This window comes from Equus quagga, chromosome 8 (assembly GCF_021613505.1).
Source record: "Equus quagga isolate Etosha38 chromosome 8, UCLA_HA_Equagga_1.0, whole genome shotgun sequence".
In the NCBI taxonomy this organism is placed as follows: Eukaryota; Metazoa; Chordata; class Mammalia; order Perissodactyla; family Equidae; genus Equus; species Equus quagga.
The window spans coordinates 28,279,700-28,307,249 of record NC_060274.1 but is presented as its reverse complement, the minus strand read 5'-3'; the positions used below and the strand labels follow the sequence as shown (position 1 = coordinate 28,307,249).

At 38.3% G+C, this 27,550-nt stretch overlaps 1 protein-coding gene across 2 annotated transcripts in view; it reads right to left on the bottom strand.

Annotated features, from left to right (window-relative positions):
• MAGI2 (membrane associated guanylate kinase, WW and PDZ domain containing 2) overlaps nucleotides 1-27,550 on the bottom strand; it is a 1,189,042-nt gene that overhangs the window by 364,175 nt on the left and 797,317 nt on the right. For both annotated transcript variants that reach the window (XM_046668813.1, XM_046668814.1), the window contains exons 5-6: nucleotides 17,186-17,396; nucleotides 5,475-5,554 (exon numbers count right to left, since the gene is read on the bottom strand). In XM_046668813.1, coding sequence (XP_046524769.1) covers nucleotides 5,475-5,554; nucleotides 17,186-17,396 — 291 coding nt within the window. The remainder of the gene's footprint in view (nucleotides 1-5,474; nucleotides 5,555-17,185; nucleotides 17,397-27,550) is intronic.

Below are 27,550 nucleotides of genomic sequence, written 5' to 3'. Positions count from 1 at the left end.
AAAAAATAACTAGCTGCATCTACTAAAATATGAGAAATTTCTTTTTCTTTTACAAAATACCAAAATATCAGTATACAAACAAAATAACATTCAAATTATTTTGCTCATAATATTTAAAGATGAGAGCTCAATATTTGCGTATAAAAGACTTTTCAAAGTTTTAGTACTTGAATAGTTAATATTTTTAGAGTCTGTTTTTATGAATTCCTCCTAGTGGAAAAATTTCAAGGTGTTTTGCAAACACAGTCTTTGCAGGTTTGTCAGATTAGAAAAACAAATATTCAAAGGTAAAATTAATCTGTCATATCTAATCTTGAGAAATTAGTATCACTAGTTAACAATACAAATTTAATGAGAAAGCAGGTCGAAGTCCCTAGTTAAGGGGCAAATAAATTATGCAGTCTAGAAACAGAATTTGAACTATGAAAATAAAAGTATGCACTTCTAAATCTGTGTGTCTATTCTATAACACTCACTTAAGAAACAAGCTGAAACTAATTAGTATTTTCTATTACTTTAGAAAGGCAACCTCTTTCTCCTGAAAAAAAAAATCCATTGAATAAATGTTACAAGACATAGCTGATGCTACCTTCATTCATGAGCATTTGGACAATTTTTTTAAAAAAATAGAGTAAGGAATAGTTCAAAGCTTTCATTAATGTCAGTTGAAATGCAGTTTTCATGTAGGTAAATGGGTTGAGATTATGTGATTTTTTTCTGTGGTGACGTGAGAACGCTCACTTATAATTCATAGATACAGAATACAGAAATGAAGCCATCCAGTTCGTACAGCTGTAATGATAATTTTGTGAGAATTTAGAGCCAGTAAAACAGAACGGAGGGGGGAAACCTCCAATCTGTTAATATTAGGCTGGAATTAGCTAGCCGGATAATTTTAGCCTACGTGGGTTTGTTCTCTTCCATCTCTCCAGGACATCCTAGAGTAATTCAAAGCTCTTAATGTGGGGCAGCTATTCTGATTTTCTTCTCTCTCGTCATCTATGAGGCAAATCTGTTGGCTCGGAGTACAACTGGAGGAAAGGAAAGACGCCATTCTTGAGGGCCTCTGATGCCACAGACGACTGTCCTTGCATGTGACACTAAATCTGTGTGAAATATGTATCAGACCTATTTTACAGGTAGGAACACCTAAGATCCTGGAAATTAAGAACCTTGTCCAAAAGCCCAAAGATTGGTGTTTGGAGTAGAGCTTTCTGTGACTCAAAATCCCACACAATTTCCTCTCCTGGAGGTGATAGTGTAGTCCTACTGAGTTTAGTCACATTTCAATTTTAAGAAAAGAATATTCCTACCAGGCTTGCATCACTTTTGATATTAACCCTGGCTCAGTGATCTTTTGGGATGAGTCAGCATTGCGCTGTTTGCAGCTAGAAATGTGTCAGCAGAAAGCCCATGGACTGATTCTGAGGGCTGGGGACAAAATATCGGGGTGGTTTATTCAGAGTTCAAACAACCCTGCATCTGCATTGTTGAATAGTTAACTGCTATTTCTGTGGCATTTTGTAAAAGACTACATTGGCTTGCTCAGCAGCCCTCCCCTAAATACTAATATTAGAATCCAGTAGTAGGTGGAGACATTTTTCTGCTATGTAGACTGGTGCTAAAACTCCAGAAATGCACAGAGCTGTGACAAACGCACAGAGCACAACGGCTTCAGTATTTCACCCACAGTATGAGAGAAGGAAGTATGTTTTTTGGTTTCAATTTTTTTTAAATTTTATTTTGCTTAAGGAAGATTTGCCCTGAGCTAACATCTGCACCAAACTTCCTCCATTTTGCATGCTGGATGCCACCACAGCTGGCTTGATGAGTGGTGTGTAGGTCTGTGCCTGGGATCTGAGCGTGCAAATCCCAGGCCACCAAAGCAGAGCACGTGAACTTAACCACTATGCCACAGGGCTGCCCCCCCTGTTTTTATGCTTAGTAGCAGTATTATCTTCCAAATAAAAAAGCAAAATGATTGCTTTAGTGTCAACAGAATAAGTGGTTGTCTAATATGTATTTATACTGAGACATCTTCCCCCTTGATACCAACAAACAAACACTTGCTAGTTTTTCTCCAGCCCCGGAATAATACCTCCTTCCGTCTCGCTTTCACTTGGCTTTCTCTTATTATAGTTGACCAAAGAATTTTCATGCACCTCTGTAAACAGATCTGAAGATGCACACGTTTACAGATCCATATCTACACCCATATACACATGTACATATGTACATTCACAGGAGTATGCATACATACACAACGTCATGGAATTCAACCTTTAGAGATTAAAACATAACTTATGATAATAATAAAGAATTTATGGTATGCAACCGAGTAAGGTCTAAAACGTACAATTTAAAAATTACTGCACTAAAATTTCCATTTCTAGGTAGGACTTCTGCTTCTAGGAGTGAGCAGCTTATAACCCATGAGAATACATAGAAAAACTAGACAAAATGGAAAAGCTGAACAATTAGAAGGGATCAGAGAATGGCTGAAACGACACGTCTAGACTGTCTAAGGTTCTGAAGAGGAGGGAACTCTGGAGAGGGGAGGGCAGACTTTGCACCTGGTTTTGTTGATTCTGGGCTGTGGAAGAATCCAGACTTGGCCTGGGCAGAAGGCCACAGGTGGATGTTAGAAACCAGCAAAGAGTCGAGGCATCTTGAGGGAATGGAGTGACAAAATATAGACTTGAGAGATCTCAAACACAACCGCCAATTATACCATGAGGACATTTATCAAATTCTGAAGCTGCAACATCTAGAGTCAAAAACCCATGCTAAAACCCCTGAAAAGCACCGCAGATTTTTGGAAGTCTTGCAATACTAAGAGGAAAAATATCTTTAAAAGATTGGCATGCAAGACCTGCCAGGGGGAAGGCCCCACATGAACACACTAGGCCTGGGTTCATCCTGAGACCCAAATCCAGCCTGTCCTTACTTTTCATGTGGCTCATGAGCTAAGAACAGTTTATACAATTTTAAATGGTTGACAAAAAAAAAAAAATCAAAAGAACAATAGTTTGTTACGTGAAAGTGTATGAAACTCAAATTCTGTGTCCATAAACAAAGCATTATTGGACACCCATGCCCTTTATTTATGATTGCCTTTGTCTGCTTTTGCACAATGAGTAGTTGCAAAGAGACGGGAGGACCTACAAGGCCTGAAATATTCCCTCCCTGACCCTTTATAGGAAATGGTTGCCGACCTGCAGGAGGCTGTTGGTTGAAAACCTTGGGGGGGTGGGGGGGGGGGGAACTCCGTAAGAACAGGAGCAAACCAGAGACAGACTGGGTCCTGCCAGAACTCAACCCAACCTCATGTTGGCTCAACTCGTTTGGTTTAAGGTGATCATCCGTCACTCTTATCTCCCTGGCTGAAGAAGGATAAATCGTTGCTGGAGAAAGATATTACCGTCTTGAGCCTCCACAACATTTTACACACATTCCAGCATTCAGAAAATTACTAACTTTGCTTGGTCTCAGCTGAACTGTGATACATACAAAGAAGCCTGACTCAATTAGCAAGCTCAACAGCAATCCATGAACATCCAACATTTTAAACAAGCAATTTTAATCTATGTTATTCACAGAAAAGAAAAATAAAAGAGAAGTAACAGTATTACCTAAAAGCACTTTTCTTGGCAAGAAAACCTCAAATGTGTCCAGAATAATAGCATTCTAGCTAACTAGACGTTAGTTTCCATTGTAAAACATTCCAATAATATATGGAATAAGATTTATGAATTGTTTATTTTGTAGAAAATGAAAACAAATAGTAATTGACCAGTTATAAATCTCAGCCTTAAGATGGCATTCTGGGACTCATTTTTCAATGACACGTGTCTCACAGACTCTGGCATCATTTTAGGCATCTACCATCCTAAGAAGACAGATAAGTGCAGATGTGGGAAAAACTGATAACACTGAAATATTATAATTATGCAATATATTATGCCAACATCTCTCCCAGGATTTTGAAATTTGACTTTAATAGCTTTTTATAACGAAAAGAACAACTCAAACGAACAAGACAGCTGCGAAGTTCGGTATGTCACAGAACTGCAAAATTGTTAAATTTATTTTAATTAGGATATACTAAGGTTTTATATCTGTGGTAAAAGTAAATTGTAAGTCCCAGATATAAGAGACCAGGTCATTTTAATTTAGAACCTATCATAATTTGCAATACACGTCTTGCTGGTGTCAATGAAATGTAACCTAATTGTCCTCAGAAGTCCAGGTCACATAATAATTTTATGGAATTCAATCACTACTATAAAGAAGGCACACAGATACAGCTATGAATATAAAATTCAATGTAGATAATGACTAAAAACTGGATATTTCTGCATTCAGATGTGTACGAATAAATTGTGTAGTGACTAAAAACGATATTTCTGTATTTAGATGTGTATGTATAAATTGTATATTCTAATTTTTAATTTAATTCAGTACTATAACTAGCTTGTGAACAGTTCCTATAACTTTGGAATGAACAATGTTATCTAGATATTATCTGAGAAAGCCAGAATTATTGTTCAAACGAAAGGACTTCTAGAATTAGACATTCTCAAAAGTTGACGTTGCAAAAACTTTGTAAAAAGTTCAAATACTCCTCATCGCTTTCTTCACCTTTAAGAGCTCCTCAGGCATAGACGCCTCCGAACAGGGCGCGAACAATTTGATTAGATGAAGGGTGGTGGTCAAATAACAAATCATCACGAGAGTACACTGCTTATTATTTTAGCTAAATTATAAGCGCTCTTTTAAACTCAATATTTTAAGAAATTACATGTATCATCAGTAACAGACTTCAACTATATAATTTACAAATTTAAAAACACGGTTTACATTCATCTAATCCTCAAAATTGTTTAAAAAACTCTTCACATACACAAAAACAGTCGATTTCTAAGCCAGTTAATATTATCACATTGGGAACTGGAAAATCCTAAGAATAACCTAGGAGATGCAAGCAATTAATCATTTTGCTTCAATTTTTGATTAAAGGAAACTCGCTCTATGTATAGATCTTTCTATCACTGGTTCCTTAATAACTAGCAGAATGCCATGCCTCTAAATACAAAATTCAAATATTATCTATAGTTCCAAAAGCTGTTTCTCTATAAAGCATGTTTGACTCCAATGAAAAGATCAGTCCTCAGAAAGACATATTGCAGACAAAAAGTCCTGAGTAGGTGGTGGAAAGTCAGGCCAGGAGTCAAACAGAACCAACAGCGATGACAGAGAAGGGAGGTCCACACAGCTCCTCAGAGAGAAAAAGGAAAACCACATGGCCCCACTGAAATGCCGAGTTAATTCTCTCTCCCATCTGAACGTTACATATTACATCTTTAAAACAGTTTCAGCCAGATCATTGCTTCTTTAGGTGAGACCCTCTCTTAAGAAACACAAACGTTCTCCAAGTGCAAGCGCGGAAACACCATAAAAACTTAATAACCTACCATTTTCTTTGCATTCTTCCGGAGGTTTAGCCTTTTTCGCAAGTCGTGGATCCAGCCATGATGTTGTCTTTGTGTTATGGCTGAAAAGAAAAGAGATCACTCTGAACAGACACATACTAAAGGAATCAAGTTTATTCCTTAAGAAAAAATAGGGGGGGTTAGTCCGAGAAAATTGCAATCGATACACTTAATTTGCTTACTGGTTCTCAGTAGCCCTGAAGGAGGTGTAAGAGCAATTGTGCGAGGCAGCTGTAAATTTGGCAACCTCAGCTCCTTGTCCTCAAAGCAGCTATTTTTATTAAAATCAACTAGAATGTTGCCAAGTTAACCTCATTGAAAATGCAGAACTCATCCAGAGCGAAAGGAATTTATTACAAATACGGGATTCTCCAGTTGGAAGAGCACAGTTCGCAGGCTCTCATACTGTTTCCTGAGTTTTGCAAAAGAATTATTTTCATTTTAAACCTGCCCTTTTCATAAATAGCTGCTTTGTTATTCCACAGAGCTGGCAGAGGCGGTACAACAGTGATGCAAATTATAGCATGTTCTTGGGATTCCTACATTTTTCTCAAAAAAGTGATTAATAGCAATTTCATTAACCCACATTTAGCTATCTCCCGTCTAAATACTTTCAATCCAGCTAGAAAGGTAGGGGAGAAAAATGTCTGTATTCTAATGTTTCTGCAATAGAATTTTTGGGAATTAATGATAATTTTTAATGACATTTTTTGTTTTGAAAAAATGTTTTCTGGGGAGCCTTTTGCCAGAAATTTAAAAAGTAAAGGAAAGATGTTAGCTCAATGTTTCAGAAAACAGTCCTGGACACCCGCACGGGAACCACCAGGTGGACTTATTACAATGCCTGTTCTCAGTCCTCACAGAACTACCAAATGAGAATCCTGGAGGCGGGGCCACAAAATCTCCATTGTTGGCAAACACTCCGTGTGATTCTTACGCACACTTTAATTTAAGAACCACTCAATGACTCACAAATGCACATTGGAGCTAAAATCTTTACTGTGAATAGCTGTGTCAAGTGACCTTATCTACCAACGGACAAATGATCAAGTATGTGGCATTTGTGGGGGCTTCGAAAAAAAGAACGAGCAAAGTCATAAGTGTGGAAAAGTGTGAGGTTTATGTAGGGAAGAGTCAGAAGGTCAACGAATGGAACCTGAAATGGAAAAGTAAGAAAACAGGCTGGAAATAGAAATTAAAGCCAGATAATAGGGATATTTGAACACAATTGTAAGGAAGTCAAAATGATAATGATGATAGCAATTTCACATGTATTTTCTCTTTCTTTAGTGAAATTTAACCGTATTTTATTGTGTCAGAGACACAAGTGTTAGCTAAATAATCTGATGAATTAATCTGCATTTAAAGCAAAGGTCAGAAAATTCTCCCAGGCAGCATATTTAATAGCAAACTCCTAGAGACCAAGCCTACTTAATGGAGGAAATTTCAAGGCAAGGAGAAGGAAGGATGGAGTCAACATGGGCAGTAGGGAAAAGACTAGAAGGTGTCAAAGCGTTCTTCAAATAATATTTTCTTTCAAATAACGTCGTCCCATCTGCCTATGTGCAGAGCCATTCCTGAACTGAGAACTGAGACATTAGGATCCTTGGCTCGTGAAGTTTCTGCTCTTGAAGAAGATTCCCTTTTATTTCTGACTCATGTGGGGAAAGAGAATACTCTCCACCACTTTCTTTACATTTAGGAACTCCTCAATGCTTGATCTCTCTGAGTGGGGCTCTGATAATATGATGAGATACAGTCTGTGAATTTGGTCAAATTAGAAAACATCAGAAGTGCATGCTAGCTTTTATTTTCCCTCAGTTTGACCTTTGCAAAGTCTGATGGTGTTTCATTAGCAAGTTTCAGAAGGATGGAAAGTAGTGCAGACACTTCCATCTCATTTTGGTCCTCATTTGTAGTCATGTCAATACCATCTAGTCTTTTCCTCTCAACTAAATCTTTGATGCCATGGATGGAATGGGGGTTATGACTATCCTGAATGTAAGGCACTGAGTTCATTGTCTGCTGCTCCTATTTTGGAAAAAAAAGAGAGTTATTTTAAAGATGCTCTTTATAGACATGGCTCAGTTCAAAGTGTGTTTGTGTGTATGAGGGTGCATTGAGGTCTGTGTTTTTATGTGCTAGGGAGAAATGTTGGGAGGTAGGCAAGAAAAATAAATTTCCCTTATGTTTACCCACACCTGGCTTCTTCCAAATCCTTCCCCCATTTTGGAGAAAAGTCATTTCTAGGTCTCTAACACATACTCATGAAAGCAAAGACATCTGTGCCCATTAGCAAGCCACTGCAGGCAGTCTAATTACCACTTCTATGTCACACCAACATGGGTCTCAAATACTAGCTAATTTAGTAGAGAACTGTGAATTTCCTAGCCTTCCTGAGTTTATATAAAGCATTTCATTACAGTATGATTTTTTGGGGGTTGAACTAGCATTAACAGTATGTCACTTTAATACATTTTGACAGACTGAGTCTCTTACAGTTAACAGCATTTTTAGCTGATCTTCTGAAATGATTCTGAAAGAAACGTGGGTAGTAGTTACCTCCAGTAATTGTCTTAAACATCACATGAAGATACAGCACAGCAGTTTTCAATAGTGGCTCTTACCAGCCTTGTAATCTGCACGCTTCTTCAAGATGCCTTACAAAGGGGATATTTTTAATGACTTTGGGAGACAACAGACCAAATAGCTTTTCCACTTCCCTTAAATTACATATTTTTAAACCTCGACAATTCCATTTGAAGATAGGATTAAACATTGGGCAGGAAACTGTGTACAAAATGGGACCATTGTGGGATTTTTCACAATTTGCATCCTATGTTTTCTCAAATGTGAGGATGTGATTTCCTTTCACTTTCATTGCTAGAGTAGATTCAGATGCAGGACATCTGTTTTCCACATTGATCCAAGTTGTGTGGAACCAGAGAATGGAACAAATATTTTCTAGGTAGGAACTTCGAATCATAGTAATATACTACTCTAAATTTTCTACGGATAAAGTTAACGGGATGATCATGAAAAGTGAGAGATCAAGTGGAGTCAGTCGCTATTCAAGTTCAATCAATGTCATATTAAAAAAACCCAGTTGAAAACCTTAAAAAATGGTTTATCCAAAACTATTCTCTGATGTTCAATTATGTACTGAGTCTGTCTGGAGACTGGAACAAACCAGAAGTGAAATTTCACTCCACTCTGCAATTCTAGTTTAAATTCATATCGGAATGATCTTGAAGACAATGATCTTGAAGACATGAAGACACGTGATAGGCTGACTTAAAAGGAATCAGAAATTTCTGCCTATCTTTTAAGTGTAACCTTTGCCAAAGTGACAAAAGCAGAAGGTTAAATGACAACATCTTACCTTCTGAGGAAACTTTCTTCTCACAGAGGAAATTTTTCACCTCAACAGAAAAAGCTGCCCGACATTGTGGCACACCACTGCAAAGTCATTCTCACCATCTTGTAACATTCCCTGCTGGTCCACTTGGTCAGGCACTGCACTAGAAGTTTCACAGGCACCACCTCATTAAATGCTAATGAGCCTTTGTGCCTAGTGTTTTTAACTCCATTTTACAGATGGAGGAACAGAGGTGGAGAGAAGCTGGGTATCTTGCCCAAGGATGCACAGCTAGTGTGTGAAAGGGGAAGAGCCAGCGTGAACCCAGATATGTCTGATTTCCAGGTCCAAAGTTTTTTGTGATCTGAAACCAGAGGCATACTAAACCTAACACTCTGATTTTTATACCAGGGCGCTTTATTTCACTCCCTCCAAGGGTAATCAAAGATGTTTTTCTCAGCTCCTTTGCCAATGGTTTAGAAACTGAGAACATTATCTCCTATTTGATGGTAGTAATCACCACTTAAGTTCCGTTGTGTTGAATGCCTTGTACTTAGTAGGTGTTACATTAAATTGCAACGTGCCTAGAGATGAAAGAGAGCACAGGGTGACTGAGAGGCAGTTAACATCGCTGGAAACATTTTCTCCTTGTAAACTTGAATTCTCTATTAAAAACACTTTCAAGTCAAATTTTCTTCATTCAAATCTGAATATTTTTCCAGAATAAATAATTTATAGGATCTACATATAAATATTAGGTCTTAGAAGCTGTACTAAAGAATTATGTTAATAAAAATGCTATCAAATGGATGGAGTATTTCTTAGGAGCAAAGCTTAAAATTTTCATGTAGATTATGCCATAGTCTATCCTCTATTCTATTTTTTCATTCGCCGTATGTTTTCCCAGTCAGGGTACAAAACCTTTATCAGTTTCTTAGGCACGCAGTCATGTGCCACATAATGATGTTTTGGTCAACAATGAACCACATACATGACAATGGTCCCACAAGATTAATACCATATAGTCTAGGTGTGCAGTAGGCTGTAGCTTCCAGGTTTGTAGGAGTACTGTAGGGAAGGCAGAAATTTCCCTCTCCCCTTCTAGATCCTTCTGACGGGTCTAAGAATTAATTGACATGAGACAGATTAAGAGGAAAAAAACAAACATTTGATAACATATATACATGAGAGAAACCCAGGAAAACTGAGTGACTCACTAAAATGGCCAAAGCTCTCACCTTAAATACCATCCTCAGCTAAAGACAAAAGCAGGTGTTGGGGGTAAGGAGAGGCAGGGACTTGAAAGGGAAGAAGGCAGTTCACAGGTAGCTGAAAAGGAGTAAACGTTTGGAAAACAAGTGTTTGTTTGGCCACAGAAACAGAAGAACACAGAGGGGAGCCCAGCACACAGGCTTCTCTAGGTTCCTTCCTGTCTACGACCTAGTTCATGTTAAGCTAAGGTGATAGCTTGCTTCCTGAGACAGGTTTTTTAAAATCTGAACTTTTAGGCTTAAGAAGGAGATAACGAGAAAAACTTTGTTTTTTGTTTCTTAAAAATAATCAGCCTAAAATAATCTTCATATTAAAGAGACACATTTTGGGGTGGCAGATTTGCTCCCCTCCAGCACAGTCTACCATGTTCGCACATGGCAAAATCCCCTACGAATGCATTTCTCAGAATGTGTCCCCCTCCTTAAGCAACGCGTGACTGTGGATAAGTGGATCCGCAAGGGCGACCCAGTTCAAACCTAATTTTAAGACCTGTCCTCCTTTCCTTCCTCTTTTCTTTCTGTCTCTTTTTCCTCTCTTCTCTCCTACCTTCATATTACCACACAGATCAAAATAATGTCTTCATGACTGATTGGATGATATTGGATGAAATATTGGATGATATTTCATGAACTGAAATGTTATTATTGGAATAGGAAATATGTTACCCTTTCCTTTGCTCCATTTTCTCTAAAAAAATAGTAACATATTTAAAATAATGATAAATGCATTGAATTGAAAAAGTCTTCCCAAAAAGTGAATTCCAAATCTAAATCTTCAGCTAGTAGTTAAACTGTATTTTCATCCTGGGAAATACTACATCAAAAGAATAATAAGAGATTGAAGTCAATGATATTTGGCTGCATGAAACATAATCTTTTGAGGATGGCAGACAAGATCCAGGTAAATTGCGTCTATTGAGCAATTCAACATGCATGCGGATGTTACAGTTTCAATAGCAGTAGTCATGTAGGTTCAGGGACAATAATAATATAGAGATTGTTGACTATATTTTATGTATTTTTAAAAATCAATACTCATTTTTACAGGTATACAAATTGATCACATATTATGTTATAGTCAACACAATCCCCAAGATGGTTATATCATTTTCCAGAAGACTTTCTCTTCCCTCTATCTTATCAAGCCAAAAAGAAGAACTATTAAAGGCAATGACTGGATATACCTAAGCGATGATGAACGATGGTACCTTTTTCATTCAAGACTCCATTCTTCATAGTTTTACTACTTTTTCTATGTATACATTGGTAACCCACATGAAAAGTTATTGTCAATGACCTCTATAGTGATTGTTTCCCACATAATTTTCCTAAAATTTTTATTAAGCCTACAAATATGTGAATTTGCCATCAAATTATCTTTCATATGTTTAGAAAGCATTTCTAAAACAGGTTTTGTTATAAATATTGTTTTGGATATTGTGAGTGTGTGCTGCACACTGTTTTGTCTAAAAGACTTATTTTCTGTCAGGGGTTGCACCAGAATCTTGTGCAGGCATGAGAAAAAAATTATGAAAAAATATTTAATATATCTACCATTTCTGTAATACAAATTATAGAGAGTAAGCGTAGACCAGATTTTGTGACTAGTCAGGATATGATGAGCCTAAAATGAGAAGGCATTATGCTGATGTTGCTTCATACCAAAAACCTGATCTTACTTTTCTCTCCAATAAATTTCCAAAGTATTTTGTCTTCTATTTAATAAATCAAAGTTTTAAATTTGTTTGAAATGGTAATTGGTGATTTACTTAAAGCTTAAGGACATAAATAGCAACATAAAAAGAAACAGATTGTGTGTCTTGTTTAAAATTTACAAGGAAATTCAGCCCCGACAAAGATTTAGGAAACCATGTACAGCCATGCCATTTTTCCACAGATGTGATTTTTAGTTTCAAAAGCCTGATTTTAAAAATCTATTATTTAAGATCATAGCATGCAGTGCCATTCAGGAAGATGGTAGTAAACAAATAGTTTCTTGTTGTCGTTTTGTTTTTTGCCAGAGCAATAGCAGTCTCTTGTATGTCACTAACTAAACCGATTCCCAAACAAAGAAGTGATTTAATGGGATTCCCAAAGCATGTCAATCCAGATTAACCCTGTGGCAACTCTTCTTTATGGAACATTTAGCCTCTGGAACAGTGAATTTCTGGCCAAGAAATTTATAAAACAAATACTATTTGTAATAGAAAAGTTTTCTTTTCTATTCAGGCAATGTTTGTTTATACATTGGAAATAGTATGGGATAATGGCAATGGCTTTGCAGGGTGACTAAGCCATGAGAACTCGGGAATGCTAATTTGTCCAAGAGTGCATCAGAATCTCATCGATAAAATGGGGGTACATCAAATGCTTTTTAGGGTGGTGGTGATATAATACATGTAAAGTAGGCACCACAGCAAATTGGTTAAGGGCAAAGACCCTGGACCCAGACCATGTCGCACGAAAGTACGAATTTTGTTGACTACTATATTCCCAGGATTTAAAATGGTTCCTAGCACACAGTATGTGCTCAATAAATTTGTGTTGGCTAAATGGAATCAAAGCATCCTGGCTTTGTCAATTCTTGGTTATACAACCAAGGGCAAGTCACTCACTTCCATAATGCTTGTTTTCCTAGAGTGAGAATTAAACGAGCATAGTGTACATGCTTCATATATTAGTTATTATTGTTAAGTAAGCCGAACACAGCCTGAAAAAAGTAGGCGCTTAATATGTGACAATTATTATTACTAATCTGAATTTGCAATTAATACACTGTCTTTTTTTTTTTTTTTTTTAAAGATTTTATTTTTTCCTTTTTCTCCCCAAAGCCCCCCGGTACATAGTTGTGTATTCTTCGTTGTGGGTCCTTCTAGTTGTGGCATGTGGGACGCTGCCTCAGCGTGGTCTGATGAGCAGTGCCATGTCCGCGCCCAGGATTCGAACCAATGAAACACTGGGCCGCCTGCAGCGGAGCGCGCGAACTTAACCACTCGGCCACGGGGCCAGCCCCCATTACACTGTCTTTTTAAAAGATAATATTAGTGAAGATGGTGTCATGAGTTAAGGAAACTACTGCTTTTAAACAGTTATGCATTTGAAAGTCTTTTGAAAATTGCTAAACATGAGACATTATTAATGCTTTAGGGCATGTTTAGAAGAATGCATTCACTCAGAATTTAAAAATCTGTTGTTTAAAAACAGCTTTTCCCATTAAATACCATTATAAATGATAAAAGGGGTCTGCTTTTTTCATTAATCAAAGAAAGCAATTCTGAAGAGTGTGGGAAAGACAGCTGGCCCACGTGTTCAGTACTGAGAACAGCGATGAAAAAGCCCTCATCTTCTAAACGCAGAGCTTGTCAAGTCCTGAGACATATAAACTACTTTGCAATACTGAGTAAATCAATAACTATTTTAAAAGGTTGCATAGAAGACCAAAAAAAAAAAAAAAAAAAGAGAGAGAGAGAAATTACTTGCTACCTTAATTCAAAACCCACAATGTTTTTATATACATTTTTATTTTTTAAGAAATATATATTTAATTTAGAATTCCAGCATAGGTAGAGTTCCTCTCTTCTATTCAGAAATATATATATATTTAAATTGTATACACAGAACCACAGGGTCTTTCTCCTTTCTTTCACTTATTTTCTGTTTTATCATGATCTTCATTTCACAAGAAACAGAATTCAGTAAAGTTTAATGAGCGGGATTTACTTCCAGGGAAAAACTTCCATTACTCTAAGTGACTCCTTCAGTCTTCGTAGCAGAGGGAAGTTCTCCCTGATGTCAGCGCTCCTTACCCTACAAATCTCTCTCCTTTTCCTTCTCTCCTGCCTTTCCTTCTGTCTGTTTTACCTCCTAACTTACTCTACTTTTCCTTTTGGTCTTCTTTCTTTACCACGACTTTGCTTCCAGGCTGCAAACTTCTATCTTACAAAGAGTATTTGTTTCAGAAGTTTCTTGGCCAGAATTTCCAGGTCACCTCATGGCTTAGCCCCTAAGAAAGTCCTTATCGCCCCACTAAGCTGCCTCTCCTGTCACTGTCTCCTGCTCTACCCGATTGTTTCCAAAGGGCTTTTATGGTCTAGAGTTTATTCACACAAGAATTCATCGTGATTATCAATGGCGAAGTCAGGCACAGATCAACGACAGTGGGTTGAAGTGTCGGTTTTGTCAAACGTAGCTAGGAAGGGAAGGGGCAATCCAGAGCAGAGAGTGAAAGCTGTCAGGAGAACACCAGGGGAAGTAAAGCAGAGCGAAGGACGTGCAGAGGGAAAGGAGCCTCCAGTGCAGGTCGTGATGGCGTGGAAATGAGGGACGGGGAGAACAAGACTCTGATCGTTCCCTGCCCTGTGCTTCCTGAGCTCACCACACTGAGTCTTGAGATTCAAAGGTAACTTTTTTGAAGGAAGGAAAGACGGAGCTCAAAGTGGCCCTGTCTGAAGGGTGGGGCGGGGACTGCCTCCCTGGTGTGGAAACCCACCGTCAGCAGGCCATTCACTCCTGCCCCGCACTCCTCACCTCCCCATCACGGTCTCACTTCAGCCCTAACTCCATTCTCCTCGGCCTCTGGATGAGGCTTCCTCAGCCTCGGCCTTCTGTCACAGAGGAAACCATCACATCCTTTTTGGCTTAATTTTCCGACTCAATCTCTCTGCTCCTAATACTCTCCCCCTCCGTTCTTCCCTGCAATAATAGAATATGAACAAACAAAAGCCTCTGCTTGTCTTTCCAAAGCACAGGTGATCTAGCAAAACGAAAAGTGAGCAGTCACGTCACAGCTAACACCAGCTTCTGCGGTAGGGTCGGGGGTCTTCCCCCTCTCCCTGCCACACCAGGGGACCAGGTCCTTGCAGTGACAGTTCCTGTACCTGGAATGTTCTGTCTACATGTTTCCAACTTCTCAAGTCTGTGTTAGTCACCCTCCTTTTACTACCTAAGTCTGTGCTGAGCCTGTCCTTCTCCGAATGGCAGCACAAAATTCAGAAACTGTTTGCTAACTGTTTGCAACTATTTGTCTCTCTTCCCCAACTTGACAAAAAGTTTGAGAGCAGGGACAAAATCTTATGACTCTCTGGATGCCGACACTGACTGACCAGCTAGAGTATTAATAGAATCATTCTGGTGGATTCTCCCAAGTCCTGACAGCACCCAATTGTTTACTAGACACTAGGAGCACAACTCCTGTCTTCCAAAGTCCTTTTTCTCCACAATCCCAAAACCTGACACAGTTAAAAGAGGAAAGTTTATTTTATAATCACAAAGAAAGAAGGCTTTTATAACTGTAGTATTGGAAACATTGTAGGGAAATAAGTTTTGTTTGTTTGTTTGTTTTGCTGAGGAAGATTGGCCCTGAGCTAACATCCATGCCAATCTTCCTCCACTTTGTGTGTGGGATGCCTCCACAGCATGGCTGACAAGTGGAGTAGGCCCGCAGCCAGGATCTGAACTTGGGAACCCAGATTGCGAAGCAGAGCACGTGGAACTTGGCTAACAGGGCCGGCCCTGGGAAATAGTTCTTTAATCAACTTGTCACACTGGCTTACTTTTATTGTTTCCACATAGCCTTACACCCACTCTGTTACATAATAAAATTGTGTCTATCATCAGTCTCCTTGTTCTGTACATTAACGTGTGAACTCACATCTCAGGTTGATATTTTTGACTTCTGGTCTGCAATGGTGCCATACTGTGCTTATCAATAACAAAATCATATTTTTAGATACAAACACTTTTGAGCATTTAAAAAAATTCTACGTGACTTTCTCTTTTCCAATTAATTGATAAAAGCTGTCTTTGGGTCATTGATTATAGCCATAAGAAATAATGCAAGAGATTTTTATTCTTTTTCTAAACTTATTAGATTTGTCAAAAGGTGAATGGTTGGTAGTGATTCTCTTTCTGCAAAACACTGCATTTCTCATCCATGTTGGAGTCAAGCAGAGCACCAAGTAATTATTTCATTGTACATTTCCTTGGCAACATCTTTCAAAGTTTCCACCTTCACATGAGAATTAAATATTGGCACGTGGCAACATTTTAATTTCACAACTGAGTTCTGCCTACGGAGATCTAAGTCAGAAATCACTCCAGGTTGGGAAAGGGAATCCAGTTTTAATATCTTTCTTGAATAATCAGAGTTTACCTATTTTTATCCACCGTCAATGCTGACAACCTCAGATTTTATTAATTTTTCTCTTTATGTCTTGCACAACTTTGCGGCAATAAGGCTTGTTGTCCATTTACAATATTTTTAGTTTCTTTCTTCCTAATGAACACTTTGATTGTCTTATGCACATCAACAATTTAGCTGTGTGCTAAGATCTTCAACTCAGGAACTCGCTAAAGAAGTTGCTCTACTCCTAGAATATCAAGAAAAGGAAAGCTAAACAGTATTGCTAATAAAATATATTAAAAATTCAGTTTGGAAAAAAGAAGTCCCAAAGAAAAGAAAAGATTGAGTAGGTATCACCAGGAAGTTCAGGATTAGCATTTCAGTTTCCTTGGCACGTCATAAAAATGGTAAGGAACAAACAGAATGGAATTTAAGATGAACTATACAAAGACAAATGATTGTACTGACACCTACTTCAGGGGCAAATGCTTAAAATGTTTTCCTTTCTGACCAGCAAGCATTTTGCTCTAAATAGCTGCATCCTATTGAACCACTGCACTGATAGAGGATGTGTCCAGCAATCTGACTTAAAAGATGGGATTATCTCATTTGGACTATAGGGAGGTCTTGGGAGAGTAGAATAAGCATTTCTCCATGAACATGTACATTATTTCTAATTCAATAATAACATCACTTGGGGATATGCCTTTTTTGTCATGATTGCAATAAATTCAAAGTCAGATTGTTTAACTCATTCCTTGATTTATAGCTGTAGTCTAGGATCCTTAACTGTGTCCTATCCCATTATTTTCTCACAAAGACGGCAGCTAATATCAGAAACAATAAAATTCACTATTTTATTTTGACCACATCTCCATTGGTTACATCATTTACATACCGCTATGATCTTTAGGGCAAAGTTAGAAGAATGTGGGAAACTCACTCGATGAAGTAGACTTCGCCCTTCTCTGTATAGGCCATTTCCCAGTTATCAGGCAATGGGTCTGATTCCTCATTCTCTTCAGGTTTAGTTGGTTTTGCATCATCCATGGGCTCCTTGAGCTCCTCCGGCTGACTGTACACTGGTGCAGGGTAAGGCTGGGAGGGCGTCTCCCCTGAGGCTCCCGCACCCTTGTCTTCGTGTTCGCTGGATTCTACAAGAGCACAAGAGCACGTGGTTAGTCGCTCTCACCACAGTAACTTCTGACTGAGCGTGGGGTGCGCCCCACCAGGGAATAAGCTCCGTAAAGGCTGACATGGAAAGCATAATTGCAAACAGCTCTGAAAATTATCGCTAGGACCATTTGAGTTCCCCTGTCACTCATCTTTCTTGTCTATCCTTTGGCTAATTATTGCTCATTACTGAATTGGAGGACCATTTCACAACACAGGTGTGGCAGGTGGAATAATGGCTCCCTAAGGATGTCCATGTCCTACCTGCTGGAACCTGTAAATGTCACCTTACATGGCAAAAGAGGATTTGCAGATCCGATTAAATTAAGGACCTCGAGATTAAGAGATTATCTTCAGTTATTCAGGAGAGCTCATTTTAACGACAAAGGTCCTTAAAAGTATAATTGGAAGGCAGAAGAGAAGGAGAGGGAGCCGTGGTTACTAAAGAAGGGCCAAAGAGAAGCACTGTTGCTGGCTTTGAAGATAGGTGAAGGGGATTACCACAAGCCAAGAAATGTAGACGGCCTCCAGAAGCTGGCAAGGCAAGGGAATGGATTCTATCCTAGAGTTTCTAGAAAGGAACACAGTCCTGCCAACACTCAGAGAGATCCATGTCAGGCTACTAACCTATGGAAATATAAGACTGTAAATTTGGATTGTTTTAAGCCATTAAGCTTGTGGTAATTTGTTACATCAGCAATAGAAAACTAATACAACAGAGCAAAAATGAAGAGAGAAATACCTTAAGACAATGGGCTTAGAGGACAGACCCAAGAGTCCCAACATGTAATAGTGTGAGTTCTAGAATGAGGAAAAGGAACACACAGGGAAGAAATAACAACAAAAAGTAGAGGAAATTTACCTAAGATGAAGAAATGCTGAGTCTCCAGATTGAAATGGTTCACTGACTCTGGGGCTGGATGAATGAAGCACATACACCCCTAAACACATCTAGACGAAATTTTCAAACTCCAATGTGAAAAAGAACTTTAGTAGCTTCTACACTGAAGGAACATGATTACTCACAAAGAAAAGAGGAACAGAAGAGCATCAGACCTTTCATCTGTGATGCTCTAAGTTCAAAGACAGTAAGGTAACATCCGTAGTAACTGGAGAAAAGAAGTCCAGCAACCCAAGAACCTAACTCTGCCAAAAATTATTCATCAGTCCAGGCAAAAGAAAGTCACCTTTAACCATGAAAAATTCTGAATGCACACTATCCATGGATCCTACCTGAGGACAACATTTGAGGAATTATTCTAACCAGACTAGGATGATTGCATCAGAGTAGAGACCTCAAAATAGGGAGAGAAAAAGAGAAAGGAAAAATTAAGAAGAAATAAATTCTGCATAATATGGTTAAATGTAAATAAAGGATGATCACATTTCTGGACATTTGTAGTAAAGACAGATTCTTGAAAGAGAAGTGAAATTTTATATGGAAAACCTATTACCAGCATGGGTTTTAAACCTTATACTGAGAAAGCTCAGGTTCTAAAGGGCGGAGAAAAGGTAGGGAAATAAAGACATTCTAAAGATCTCATCAGGGGTACATTAGAGAGTGGGTAACAATCATTTTAATGGCTATGTATTCATGGGATGAGATTACTGGGCAAGTATTTTGGTCAAGGTGTAGACAATGTATAATGGGATATTTTTGAAAAATTCCCTGATTTATATTCTCTTTGAGCTATTCAGGTTTTTTTTTTTTATCTTCCCATTTAGCTTTTCTGCCACTAAAGACAGACTGTGAGTCCTATTTGTTAGGGAAGAGTAGAGTGGGTACCATCTAGAAAAAGAGACATTCTTGGGGTAAATAAGATAGATGAAGGATATAATGCAGAAGAATTTCCTCTAAAGTAAGGTAGTGGCTGGGACAGGAATTCAAAGGGGAAATGCACAGATTTCAGAAACAGCCTGGTTCATTCAGGGACTCAGCATCAGCATCTTTTAGGTTTTGGTCTGGGGTGTGGCACGGTGCGGGTAAGAAGAGGGAAACCACAGGAAAAGTCAATGGAGCCAAAAGCAGAGGAGGCTTGGGGAACTACTTTAGTTTTTCAGAACTGTGGGAGGAATGTTTCCTACCGAGTGACTCCAAATCTCAATTGGAAGGTCACAGCAGAGAAACGGTGGAGTGAAAAAACATTTGACAAATACTGCCCCCGAGATTTCTTTGTGGCATGGACGTCATCCAGAAGTCCAAGTATGCTCCAGTGGGAAACTTGGAAAATAGTTACGAGTAGAGAACCAATTGGCCTTCAGTGAGGGTCACTATAACTTCCTCATGGCAGAAGGTGAGGTGGGCACAGCTTAACCTAGAAACTGCAAAGACAGCACTATTGATACGCAATGTCAATGTGAGGATAAGGCAGCCATCTTAGAAGTATGAAATTCTACAATCATTTGGGAATATAATCAAAAGCTACTAACATTTAAAAATATACATATACAAATACACATATACTTTCAATAATCCCACTTTGAGAATATATCCTCTAGAAATAAAGGTGGTGGTGTGTAAGGATAGCTAGATATTTATTGCAGCATTGTTAGTACTTGCAAAGCACTGGAAATGATTTGAATGCCTACCGATGAGAATATGATTAAATAAACTGTAGTTATCATTATGGTGGAAAACTACATAGCACAGAAACAATGAATTAGATCTGTATCTATTGACCTGAAAAGGTGCTAAAGATTACTATTCAAGAGTAATCCAAGTTGCAGAGTAATAGATATTGTTAATACTATTTTTTGAAATAAGCAAACAGCAAGCTAGATATATGCATAGAATTTTGCATATAACTACATGAGCATGAAAACAGGACGGAAGATGCACAAGTCAACTTTGATTACCTAAGGATAGTAAATTTCGATGGAGTGGGAGAAGCTTTCTTCTCTTTACACTCTTTACACTCATTGACTATTATTTTTATAACTTTAAAAATTAACACAGGTAATTTAAACTGAGTAAATTAAAGTGGCATGTCATCTTTGTCTCAATCAACTGCTCGCATGAATTTTTCCTCATATGCATCAATCTCAGGGAGCAATGTTAAAGTATCTTTAGGAATCAGGAAGCGCAAGAACACCTTACAAGCTTTCATTGTTTTGCCTTTACAAAGAAGACTCGATGAATATAATAGGGCCCTTACTGATGTAGAATCCTGGCTGGTTCCTTGCACAGATTTACCCTTTGTAAGTTGCGGAGGAAAGAAGCAAAAGAGGGTACCATTGATCTCCTTAGATTCTCCTAATACTTTATTACAACGTGCCCTTACCAATACATGAAACACACTGTTCTCAGGTATTTCCAAATGTGACGCACTGGAAAAGTTAAAATGCAAGGTCGTTTTCTGAACATATTCATTTATTCAATATTCACTTAATATTTATTAAGCTCTCAGTTGGTGCCAGGACAAAAGAGGGAACAAGAGAGTCATGATCCTTGCTCTCATGGAATTCAAAATACATCAAGATGTGTAGTCTTTAGACAATGTTAAGCGGGATGAATGCCACCAGAGGGAAAGATAAGATCATATGCACACAAATTCACCTAGCCTTATACTAAAATAGAGTCAAGGAAAGCCTTTTTTCCAATGTGCTATTGAATCTGAGACTTGAAAAAAGGAGCAAGAGACTTCTTTCAGAGGAAGGTAAGAGAGAAAGAACCAGATACACAAGGACTGAGTTAGACAAGGCCTTGGAAGGCTTGCCAGGATTTGGGACCGTATCCTGAGAGCAATGAGAAGGAATCAAAGCATCTTACTCAAGGGGATGACCCAATCAGATTTTCATTTCCCACAGACATTCCCTTAAGTATTCTGGGGATTTGAGAGGGGCAAGAGTAGATATTTATAGACAAGTGGAGAGTTATTTTTGTGCTCCAGACAAGAGATGACGTTGGCATGGGCATGGAAAGAAGTGGACTGAAAAAATATTTAGAGTGTAGATTTGGGAAGATTTTCAAAAAAAACCTGGACAGCTAAGCAAAAAGAAGTCATGGTAAACCTGGTGGGTGGCAAGGCTATTCACTGAGCTGGGAAACATGAGAGGAGGAGCAGGACTCTGAGGAGGCGGGAGACTGTGGGTATAGTTTTGCATACACTGAGGACAGAGGTCCATGCCAAGCTCACAATGGAGATGTCATGGCAGAGAGTTCTTGGCTGGGGAGAATCAACTTGAAAGACAACAGCATATGGCTAGATTGTACTATAATTTAAGCCATGGGAATGAGTGAAATTGCCTGGAGAGACAGCGCAGCAAGTGGAAACAAGATTCCCCAGAGCCGCTGCCTGAGGAACTCCAACATTTACCAGTCAGTCAGAGAACGACCAGGAAAGAGCCAGGGAAGGAATAGAAAAGCCAGTTGATCCTCATGCCATTGAAGCCAAGCAAAGGGCAACAAGGAGGAAACACTTCACTGTGGCCAAATCTTCTGAACAGTGCAGCAAGACAAGGACATCAAATCTACTGAAATTAATGACATGGCGGTCACTGGTGACATTAGCTACCAGTTATGGTAGTAGTTAAGAGTGGAGTGGTGGGTGAGGAAGCCAGGTTGGAATGGATTAAAGAATGAGTGAAAAGAAAACATAGAATATGCTGACAGAGAATTCATTCAAGAAGCATAGCAGTGAACAAATAAATTCTTTTCTCAACTATATAGTACTATTATATTTCCAAGAGAAATGTAAGACATCTCTTTAAAACAAATGTCTAGAGTCTTTGGAAATGTCTATAATTACATTTATTGATGTGTCAGAGATGACTGAGCCAAGTTTTCCCAGTTCATCTAACTCATTTGTTTATTCATTCATTCATTCCTTTATTTTTATTTAATCAATCAAGTATTACATTAGCAAACATGATTTTAATACCTACAATTTGTAAGACCTTCATGGGGGAGAGGAAAATAACTTTTTTATCAGGCTATTGTGATTTGGGTGGAAAGCAAAGTAAAAAGTAGCACCTACCTTCTCTATCTGCATAAAACATGACAAAAAAATTGAGTAAGGCAAATGCAGACCCATAACATTCCCACATTTACTATTCATAAGGCTAACTTAGAGATGAGTTCGTGGTGAGTGTCAAAGGCCTTGGTGAAACCAGAATCAGGTGAATGTCCCCACAGGCAGCACTGAACCAGGGCAGGCTTCCCACGCAGAACCTATTCTTGGAAGAGCAACGCAGAGTATTCAAGGAAGAAAAAAGGAGTTGAACCAAGCAGGCCCAGACCATCCTTCCAAAATGTACCACTCATAAGTCACTGCACCTCTTCTAGGCAGAGGAAGTCAAGGGGCTGGTGGAGTGCAAATTAAGTACCCTCTTTGACACACAAGACCACATGGGGGTGGAGAGGAAGTGCTGCTCCCCAAAATCTGGGTAACTATATAGAGTACTATGATACTCAATGATGCAAAAGAGTTGTACACAATTTTTTAGGGAGACAATATAGCACAGGAAATGAGTACCCAAGGCAGCTGTCTGAGGAACTCCAATATTTAACAGTCAGTGAGAGAAGGAACTGACGTTGTATTTCCTATATTGCTAGGAAAATGATATTATTTAATTAATTAGACATTTATTGAAACCCTACTAAGTGCCAGGCACCAGGTTAGGCAGTGGGCAGTCAAGGAGACTGCAGTCCACCTGGTATGTATTAGTTTACTAGGGCTGAAATAAAATACCACGAAGTGGAAGGCTTAAACAAAATAGAAATTTATTGTCTCACAGTTCTGGAGACTAGAAATCCTAGATCAAGGATTCGGCAGGGCCACGTTCACTCTGGAGGTGCTAGAGGAGAATGTGTTCCAGACCCCTCTGCTGGCTTCTGGTGGTCCTTTGTTTGTGGCAGCATAACTCCAGTCTTCATATGGTATTCTCCCTGTGTACACACCTGTGTTCCAATGTCCCTTTTATAAGGACGTCAGTCATTCTGGATCAGGAGTTCACACTATGCCAGTATGACCTCATCTTTACTAGTTACATCTACAATGACCCTATTTCCAAATGAGGTCACATTCTGAGATTCTGGAGGGTTGCACTTCAACATAGGAATTTTAGGGGGATACAATTTATCTCATTAGGTAGTATATTAGACAAGTTTATCTTACAATCCACTGAACCAATATTTACCATGTTTGGGACTATCAATTATTGTTTCATACTATGTCATAATTGTTTCCCTGTTTAGTAAGGAAAATAGAAGTTAACTTTACATTTTGGATAATATCATTACTTCTTTCTTCTGCATGTGGTTTAACTTTTTTTTGAAAATAGGATATGTTGGATATTGTATAAGTAATTGAGAAAGTACCCATCAAGAACAGAATGGACTTTTTAAAAATTGGGCTTTACTTTTTAGAGCAATTTTAAGTTCACAGCAAAATTAAGAGAAAAGCACAGAGATTTCCCATGTACTCACTGCCCCTGCACGTGCACAGCCTCCCCCATTACTAATATTGTCCACCAGAGTGGTACATGTGTTACAACTGAGGAATCTGCATTGACACATCATTGTCACCTCAAGTCCACAGTTTACCTTAGGGTTCACTCTTGGGGATGTACGTTTTATGGGTTTGGACAAAGGTATAATGACATGTATCCACTATTATAGTACTATGCAGACTAATTTCATTGCCCTAAAAATCCTCTGCGTTCTGCCTATTCATCCTTTTCTCCCCTCTAACCACCGGCAACCATTGATGTTTTTACTGTCTCCATAGTTTTTCCTTTGCCAGAATGTCAGATAGTACAGAGCCTTTTCAGATTGGCTTTTTTCACATAGTAATACGCATTTAAGTTTACTCGATGTCTTTTCATGGTGTTATCCCTCATTTCTTTTTCGCACTGAATAACATTCCATTGTCTGGATGTACTTTTAGTAATAAAGGATGGGAAAGAACAGATCTTATGTGCTAACCAAGGGTATACGTGTAGCTATTCCTGCTGGCACGCCCTGCCTCCCATGGAGTTCAGCTTACAAATATACTCCTGCAAATGTGCCCTCAAGCAAATCTCATCTACGTCAGACCTGTGGTTTGAGCAGCCCTAGACTATTTGAATTCTGACTAAGGAGGAGCCACACAACCCATGCATGTTTTACTTTTACGGTGGTGTGAAGCTATTTCTTGATTAGGAAGTGGTCATATAGAATTGTGCTTTTTGTTTTCCAAGACACGTTTCTCAGCATGGTTTTATTTTTCAATGTAAACATGATTTTTTTTGGATATGCAAATGTAATTTTTCCCTAAGATGCTCGGGCCTGAAGTGAACAGACTTTATCAAACACTGGCATTTTTTGAGCATTCCACTTCACATTTCTAGGTCATTTAGATGCCTTGAAAACCAGAGCAAAGTTTTTACTTTTTCACTAATAGTGGAAATAAAGAATATTTCAATGAAGAAGGAACGCCTCTTTTTAAAGAATGGTAATGATGGAAAAATTTTCCCTTTGACCAGGACTGTTGAATTTCCTAGAAATTCTATAGAAACATTGGGACACAAAAGAGACATAGACAATACACATTCTTACAAGCAATGGCCTATAAAAACCATATTTTATGTACACTTTTACTGTTGTGAAGAATTAAGGAATCTAATTTCTTTCATCTTTTCTACCCTAATGGTTTCATTGGATTCAGCAAATGATTTCCTCCTTCCCATAAGAAATTCCAAAGAGCTCAAAGATCTGTATATAGCACATGGACTGAAAACCATTTACTTGGAAGAGAGTTAAATATATGCATTTTTGCATTCAGTCCAGTCCACAAAAATTCCACAGCTCTGGTCCAGTCTCAGGTATCAAGATTACAACAATATATATAGCAGCCATTCCACTCGCTTACATCTTTATTGCCAGCAGTATCTAACATATTGCCTTTCGGATGCAAGATCGAGGATAAATCAGAATGCCATGGTTTTGAATGCCCCCTCTCGGTTTTATTAAAGAATAATCAAACACCAAGATAAAACCATTTCAAGAAGAAGATTGCCTATTTTATACCTTATCCATATTTTCATTTGACATGGTCTATGCATATAGTTAATGTTCAGCTCTCTGTAATTGCCATCCTTTGAAATGAGGGGAAATAATGTTTTTAAGCTAGATAGGAAATTGTTGATTTTATTTCTTCAAAAAGTCATAAAATTTGAATTTCCAAAATTCATTTTACCCCATGACAGAGTTCTGTGATTTATATTTCTAATGGCTATGTGACAAATTTTAATAAACCTAATGATTTTTTTTCTCCTGTCTTCATATGATTTCTTTGGAAATAAGCTGGGCCAGAGAACATTTAAGGGGAAAAGAAGATTGAGGAACGTATTTATAGTTGATAAGGAAAGAGAACAGAAATAACTTGAGATTTTTAAAAACGATTTTTGCTTTTTGTTTAGCAATGCTCAGATAGCACCATGCATACTCTGCAAGAAGCAGTATAATCTGTTTTCTAAGGCTGGTGTTGAGTTGCCTTGGTTTGAATCTGTTCTTTACAGTGTGATGCTGAGCAAGTTACTTAACCACTCTGTGCATGCCTTAACTTCCTTAACTGTAAAGCGGGGATAACAACATTACCTAACTACAAGGATTAAATGTGACGTGTATTTAAATCGCTTAGAAGAGTAAACTACTAGAACACAGTAGGTGTTCAGTAAATGTTACATATTATCATCCGTGAGCTCTACTACTTAAAATGCTAAATAAATTGGGTGGTGAAACCAGTCAAGCAATCACATGGTTTCTCCCTAGAGAAACAGGAAGTGTGGTTGCTTTTATATGATCTTTAACATTTGCATAAATTGAATTTTTCTTCTTCCATTGAAACTTGCCGTGGGGTTAAGTGATTTAAAGGAGAAAAAAAACAATCCTCAGAAACCACACATTTTTCCCAAGTTCTGTATTATTTCCTATAGAGTTTTGCATTTGATTTTGCTGGGCGTCAGAGGCTGCTACTGGGCTACGGACTTGCATCCCTTTGGCACCATTGAGGGTACTCACTGAAAGCAGAGTCAGAGACACGGCTCCCCAATTTCACAGTAGCTCCAGGCTTAGTCTCCTCACAGCTCCCCAGGGCGATCTTGGTTTTCACATCTGCTTACAGCAGCTTGCTCACACTCTGGTTTCTGTTCCTTTGTGGGTGACCATGGTGGTGGAAGTAGTGGGGCTTGAAGGTTTCCCTTGCTTTCTTGCAAACTCAGCAGTCTCGTCAAAAAGTGTGTCAGCTCTATTGATCCAAGGTCTTACTGTATTGTAGTGGGGAGGGGGTACTGTCAGAGCATATTCTTTTTACTGCTACAAGCTAAAGGGCTTAGTTAGAATTTGAACCACAGGCTCTTGTAAATGAATGAACAACTCAGGGTTGATTCTTAGACAAGAGAAAATTATCACTGTAATTGGTTTTTTATTACGGTCACACTATAGATTATATCCTGTAGTGAAAAGTGGAGGCCGTTCTGTCTTTAGAAAGAGAGCAGTCATGTGGTGGCCCCACCTGCATTCTATGGAGCCAGTGGATTGAAAGACGATGAGGTTGTAGCTTATTGCTTATTGTAGTTAGTGCTCTTAATCAACTGTCTTTATTTTTCCTAAACCTGCTAAAATGAGACAAGGAATTATAACATGAGTGCCAAAATGTTTGCACATTAAGAGGTCACTGAGTTTTTGCTCATCATTTAAAAGAATTCCTTTTATTTTTCATGTAATAAAACACATACACGGACCAAATCCAAAAGCACAAAGGGGAAATACAGTGGGAAGTAGGTTTCTTTCCTGTTGCTGCTCCAAGGGCTTCAGCAATCTAGTTAGCAAAGATGATTATTTTTTCTGCTCCTTCAGAGATTTTTCTATATACATTGATTACTGACTTTTAGTTGGCATTTTCTGAGCCCTTAGCTCTCCTAAAGTGTTTACAAGGTCTAAAAAAATGCATTACAAATTCTTTTCATATACGGGATAAGAATGAGGAGGGGTGGCCCTTAAAAACTGTGGCAATTAAAATATATTTACTAAATATACATTTACTATTTATTAATATTATTATATAATATACAATAAATATACATAAACATATATTTGCATATATAATTTTCCTGAGATGTTAACAAATATTTTCATTAATTATTTGAGGCCATG